The sequence below is a fragment of the Nestor notabilis genome, unplaced genomic scaffold, assembly GCF_000696875.1.
Source record: "Nestor notabilis isolate BGI_N333 unplaced genomic scaffold, ASM69687v1 scaffold16980, whole genome shotgun sequence".
NCBI classification, from domain to species: Eukaryota; Metazoa; Chordata; class Aves; order Psittaciformes; family Psittacidae; genus Nestor; species Nestor notabilis.
The window spans coordinates 1-7,051 of NW_009912605.1; the positions used below are offsets into that span (position 1 = coordinate 1).

Consider the following 7,051-nt stretch of genomic DNA (forward strand, 5'->3'; position numbering starts at 1 on the left):
GGAGAAGCACAGTATTTTACAAAAATTTACATGTAAAGTATTTACAGAAAAATTGTAATTTTACAATCAACTGTGATCCACTCTTTATTCCTTTAGGCAATTTTGCTGGTTGAACTCCTCCCTACTACTGGATGATGAAAACCAGTAATCAGCAGCCCAATGTAAGAACAGCAGAATATCCTAATAATACATGAATTTAGTAAGTAGACATATTTTCTGACAGATCTGGTACACAAAGTAACAAGAAAGAAGTTAATCCTGAGTTTAAAATAATTTAGGGTTTTTTTTAGATTATCTAAAGTCTGCTAATATTTTAAACCAGTGTACAGGTGAGACCAAAACTTGTACATTCAAAGAGTGGTATTAAAAGGGCTGGAAGGCATGTCCTGTGAGGAGTGGCTAAGGATTCTGGGCTTGTCTAATTTGGAGAAAAGGAGGCTGAGGGGCAACCTCATTGCTCTCTACAGCTTCCCAAGGAGGAGAAGTGGAGAGAGGTGGTGAGCTCTTTGCCCGAGGATCTACTGACAGGATGTGAGGGAATGGGTCAAAGCTGCGTCAGGCTCTTTATATTTAGACTTGACATGAAGAAGCATTTCTTTACCAAGAGGGTGGTCAAACACTAGAACAGGCTTCCAAGAGAGGTGGTTGATATCCCAAGCCTGTCAATGCCTTAGAAAGAGACATTTGAACAATGCCTTTAATAATATGATTTAACTTTCAGTTAAATACATCTGTGAGGCAGAAGGGTGCTACAGGCAGTTACACTAGAGGATCACTGTAGGTCCCTTCCAACTGAACAATCCTAACCTAAATGAATGTAATTGCTATCTGTTTTGTTTGAATCATCTAAATGTGTTTAGAAGTTTAAGAATCAAGATCTTTGAACAGAAAGGCATCTTCATCTTTCTCAAAAAATACAATTTCAGATGGTTCTATTCATTTTAGCAAAGGATGGATTATACTAATAATTTTATATGATTAGCATTGAGAATTTCCTCTAACTCATTTTCATCATACCTAGTTCATACTTGTAAGCCCCAGTGATATCTTCGAATTGCTCACTGCCAGCACGCTTGGTGATTAGATGTTGTCCACATGGCCAAGGATCGCAGAAAAATTTAGTTTTTTTGGCACTGTTTTGTGAAAGCCAGCCAACATAGTTCGAATTTACTCGAGAAAATATATGATGACCATCATAGTCCAAGTCCAGTTCCCCTTCTCTGATGCTTCGAACCCAAGTAGGACCACTGCAAGCTGTACCTAAGCCAGATAACAACAATGTTATAGTAGGTTGTAACCTGAGTAGTAGAAAAACTCAACAACATAAGAAGAAAACAATTACAGTTATAGTAAACAGTTACCTCTGCCTGTTTCCAAAGGTGTTGGATCCAGACACTGCCAATCACCACAGCACTGTTTTAGGTCTCTGCGAGCCATCCAAGATTCATTCCAGCAGTGGTATCGCCTGTAGGATGCAGGTATATAGGATTAAAGACATCTCTTGGATCACCAAGTTCAATGCCTTACAGTGGAGGAAAACCACGTCAGAGAGAACATTTTAATCAACTGAAGTCTCTCTATGTCTTAAAACTGTTAACAGTGTTTGGGGACAGGATTTGTTAGGTTTACTTTATATCACTCAGACTGGAAATTTGTCCTGCAGACCTGATTGCAAAACACTCTTCTTACAGCCTTTTTTTTTTAGTTGATAGTGTGCCAGAACAGTTCTTTCTTTTAAGTAATTTTCCTAATATTTTCCTCCTGGTTCTCTACAGGAAAAATCACATACTGTCTTAGTCTTCTTTTTTAAGGGCTTAACAAAGAATAAACCCTCAAGCAATTTGTGCTAAAATAAAATCCTCATTCCCTTATATTTCAGTTTGACCTCATCTTTTTGACACATGAAAAGGCAAAAAATTCATTAAAAGCCCTCACAGATGAGACAAAAACAAATTCTGGTGCAGTGAAACTACAAACACACAGGCCAAGAGTCAAAACATGAAATTCTGCTGGGATCAGTGGTAATGTCTTGGTCGTATGAAAATTAATTGAAAGGTTTACAAAAATAAAGCAATCTATGATAAGAAATCTCAGGAAGACAACGTAATTATCAAAAAGTGATTATGAATGAAGATAATGGCAATAATTTGTGATAAATTTTCCTTCACATTTCATATTCTACTTAATATTTTTACAGCTACTAAGATTGATGGCCTTATTGTTTTAACTGAGAAGGATAAGTAGGTAGCATCACTTCCCACAAGTGGTTTTCTTTTCTTTTTTTGAAAATGTAGATTGAGCAGACTGCCTCTTTGGTAACTACATGTTTGGAAATGTGTTTTTAGGAAACTAAACTGCTTTGTCACACCAAAGAAAGATACACACTGATCTACTAGATTTATACTAGCCTTTCTATCATTTAATTAAAAACCAAAACAAAACCAAAACCAAAAGAGCTTGTGTATTTCTTATTTACCACAGCTTGTCTTTACCACACAGGTTTTTTCCAGTACAGTCAAAAATTTCATTGATACCAAGGGGATTCTCATTTGAACATGGAAAACAGAAGTTTGTGACAACACGGCTTGGAACTCCCAAACACCGCATCACTGTAAAGAAAAAAAATTATTAATGAGTCATTACAAATAGTAATTAATCAAGCAAATCCTTCACTTATTTTATAAATAATTCTCGTATATTCTACTTTGCAATTCTATAAATACAATGGATAGAAAGCAATATGCACTGATTTGGTCTTCAAAACTTCTTTTATGTGGTTGAATAGTAGTCTGAAAAGAGCCTAGCACAGAGAAATGGCTTGTTATTCTTCCAGCTTATACGAGAAAAAAACCCAAATCCCCAAACCAGAATCATGAACCTGATCCTGCATTAATAAAACACAGTAATTTTGTTGTAAACAGTGTAGTACATATAGATTCATCTTCACAATATCAATTCAATTTCCATTAGTGTAAAGTAGGTTCAGTAAAGAAATGGTATAAAGTCTGAACTTTATTTTTTTGTCTGTAGAGCTTAGTTAACTATTATCTTATTCTTTGCAGTAAAATAAGATAGTAGGCTGCTGCTTTCATGTTTTGGAAGGGACACTGCTAGAGGTTTTCCTGTTTATATCTTAGTATTTTTTCTCAGCCTTCAAACTTCACCCAAACGATATTTTGGCTCCACAATGCTGCAATTGCTCTGTGTTTTAATAAAGCTGTAGTTTTGGTAGCTGCATGGTATAAAGGTCACAGAAAGACAGTATTGCTTTTCTTCTTGCTCTTCATGCTGCACAGGAAAGCAATAGGTTGATAACAAACACTATGTTAGGAGCCATACCATATTACAGCAAGAGAAAAATACTTTTTTTAAATTTTATTTTTGTTTTAGTAAAATGCTTAATATCTTTCCACTAGTTTTTAGGGTCAGAGGTTTGTGATCCTGGTTTTCTCGCTTCCTGTTTGGATAGCTGGGTAAGGGTAGACTGAAATATCATACCTGTGCACATTACTGAAGCAAGAGACCCACAGTACCCATATCTGACTGGCCTGCATCTGCCATTGTACCACTGCTGAAGAATGGGGACACTTCCATTCCAGGAAAATGGTTTTGTTCCTTTCAGATAATCATTGTTTTCTGGAATCTTCATTACACTGCTAGTGATATGGCTGCTTATCTAGAAAGAGAAAAGAAAAAACACCTTTTCAAACAGCTGACCATGTCTTCAATCCTAAGCATATCACAAAATCATCAGATATTACTGTCACAAGTTAGCTTTTTCTGTGAATCTGAGCACAGAAAGGATTTTCTCTGTTATTCATAGTATGTTAGATTACAGTTCAACCTGTCCTTCTATAATATAATGGAGTGTTTTCTGACCTATTCAGAGGTCACACACTACTAGAGGTCTTACCATGTGGTTTACAACCATGCTGACATGTACAGGGTCATTGCGCCAACAATGGTCGCGATCAGAGCCGTGATGATAACTTGCACCCATGTCTAGGATCTTCAAGCAGATATCCAGAATCCCATCTTCAAACTGAGGAAAGAGAAGTTAAAACAGGCACCAAAGGTTCTGCAGTTTCCTTAATTTTACTACAGAAAACTTCCTTCCAGTTGTTCGGTCTCCAGTGAAATTCTCAAACGTTTTGTATTTGTATTGGACCTGGGCTGGTCCTTAGGACTTTTCACACTCCATAATATAACCATGCATTTCTGAAGAAGTATGGGTAACACTTTAATTATCCATATATGGATGACATCTACTTCTGAAGAAGTCTTTAAAAAGTACCTGTCCAAAGTGCCATGGTCTAGAGGTAATATGCTTGTGAACTCCTTCATACAGTATCCCATGTTCATTCAGAACATATTCTTCTCTATGGGCCTGATTGTCCATATATACAGGGTCATCTGGAAAAGACACAGAGCTATCAGCCAGAAAAATGTGCATTTCTAGCACTTTTGTATCTTCTGCTTCACTGGATCCCTCTTTCTTTTCCTACCTATTTTTGATTTATATTTTAAACATGTTCAAGGGTGCAGGCTCTTTAAAAATTCAGAGACAATTAATTTCTACTTACAGCTAGGTATTACCTTTATTAGGTCTCTCTTTGCTGTAGTATGCTGAATTACAGAGCTTACAATTTATCTTCACACTAAGCTGTGTGAAAGAGTCAAACACTGGGCACCTACAGTTCGATATCTGATTTTTATCAAATGAAAAGCATGGACAATGTACACATGTAATGATTTTGGCAAGGTCCTACAGACTCCAGATCTGCTTGCTATCAGAACCAGATCTACAGAGTTTATTTTGTATTTGAATACTACATTATTTAATAATGATAGCACAGAATTCACAGAATTACAGAATGTGTAGACTTCTGGAGGTCACCTGGTCCAGCCTCACACTCAAGCAGGTTCACCCAGAGCTGGTTGCCCAAGATTACATCCACATGGCTATAGAGCATCTCCAAGGATGGAGACTCCACAGCCTCTCTAGGCAAGCTGTGCCAATGCTCAGTCACCTTAAAAAAGTGTTTCCTGCTGTTCAGAGGCAACTTCCTATATTTCAGTTTGTGCCCATTGCTTCTTGTCCTGTCAAGCCACTGTAAAAGGGGAGGTGGGGGAAGGGGGGAAATATACTACATCTCTACTCCATGAAGAAACCAAATCAAAACACTGGCTTGAGACAGCATTGAAGTTGGAGAAAAAAAAACAAACAAACAAATAACAAAACAAAATCCCTTCCTGTTTCTGACTCCATTCCTTACTTATGAGCTAAGTAATACATATGCTCAACATTTTTACTCATCACTAGAATTTTTCTTAAAACTATCTGATCATCACCAGAGTCCTTACCTGCACACCAAGGGTTAAAAAGGACATAAAAATCTCCAAGACATCGCTGATATGTATGACCACAAGATGTGATTTGCATATTGAGAATGTAACGGCCAATGCAGGCGTTGGAAGGAGGAAACACGCTGATATTGATGCATTTTGGCTGATGAATTTTGTAGGAAGCACTCCAGCAGGTTTGATCTAGACATCTGCCCATTGGGAAGCTACATTTTGTCTCATTTGATTCACAGGGTCTGAGGCCTTTTCAGGAAAATAAATACAACTTCCATCAGACTAAACAAAGCACATGTAAAAAGCAAGTAATTTGTTTAGGCATCATTTGCAATGCAAAGCAAAGGGTGGATTTCTTTTTCACTTGTCACTTCTGCAGCAGAGTGAGAAAACTTTAAAAGTCAGCAGAATTGCCTGAGTTAGGGGAAGGTAGTCTCTTTGCACAGAAGGTGTGTGAGCAGATACTATTTGTCACTGAAGACTACTGGGAATATTACATACCAGAAAAGGACTGGGAAAGACTACACAGAGTTTGGGAGTAACTACCTGTTTCCACAGTGAAAATGGCCTTGTCCACGGCGTCATCCCATTCCCGATTTTGAAAGTAAGCATAAAAGTTGAAAGCTTGCCCTCTCCTTATTATCTGTCTGTCAGTTCCAAAGAAATGGGTATTATGAATTTGGCAGTTTGAAGGACAGTTCAGGTTAACTTCTCCCAGCTCAATGACTGCAGGATGGAGAAAGGAACACAAAGGAAAAACCAGATAATTGAGTTCCCATCATGGGCTGAGGTCAAGATTACATGAAAGAGGAGATAATGGTGAAAGACAGAGATAATGGTTTTAAAAAATTAATTCAGGAGTTTGTTCAAAATTCAGCAACACTGAGATTGACACATACATCCATAAAATTATCCTTAAAAGTACACCACTTCCCTAGCTTGCAGGTGGAAACTTCTTATAGTGCCTTGATTTATAAAGCTGTGCCACAAGTTTCGCAGCTTTTATATAGTACTTTCTTGCTTTATAAATACCTGATGCTGAGGGATGATATTAGTATCTCTACTTGAAAAATTGATTTTGCACTGTAATATTCTTTCCATATTAAAGCACACTGTCTACAGTTACTTTACAACACTACAGCTAGACAGCAGATGTTTTGCACATACTATCAGTTGAGAGGTTTTTATACAAGTAGTAAAATAATAAAATAAATTGAATAAATAAAAGATTTTATAAAAATATAGGTGTTTGAAAGATTAAATGGCACTCCAAATGAGTTATTAAAAAATAGAAACAAAGAAATATCTCCCCCCAAATTGTAAGTAATATTAAATATGCATGAAAATGTCTCAATCTGCATGTCCCAAAGTCATAAAAGGTTTGCAGACATCTTTGTGGAACTTAATGGAGAAAGAAATATTGAAAAATTTTAAAAATGCTGACAATCTATCCCAAGTGCTATGATTAGCTTAACAAAAACTTTAGCTGATTGCCCCTTGGGCATCCTGCCTGGGTATCAGTCATTTCATAAGGGTAATTATGACCCTGGCGCCAGAAGGATGGGTGGCAACACTAATTTTTACCTATTTGCATCCAATGTTTTATTTTCGAAAGTGCTTCACTCTAATTGAAGATAATGGGAGACACAGATTCTCGGGATTTTTGGAAATCTGGCTTACTGGACTACAGAGA

At 36.9% G+C, this 7,051-nt stretch overlaps 1 protein-coding gene across 1 annotated transcript; it reads right to left on the bottom strand.

Moving 5' to 3' along the window:
- Positions 1–1,017: 1,017 nt before the first annotated feature.
- LOC104410231 (protein-glutamine gamma-glutamyltransferase 5-like) lies at positions 1,018–6,084 on the bottom strand (the record flags this gene model as incomplete). The annotated part of the gene is made up of 7 exons (XM_010020342.1): positions 1,018–1,260; positions 1,362–1,465; positions 2,477–2,609; positions 3,499–3,676; positions 3,914–4,042; positions 4,295–4,413; positions 5,905–6,084. Coding segments are annotated over 7 exons (1,086 nt in total), but the record flags the coding sequence as incomplete, so codon positions are not given.
- Positions 6,085–7,051: the final 967 nt, after the last annotated feature.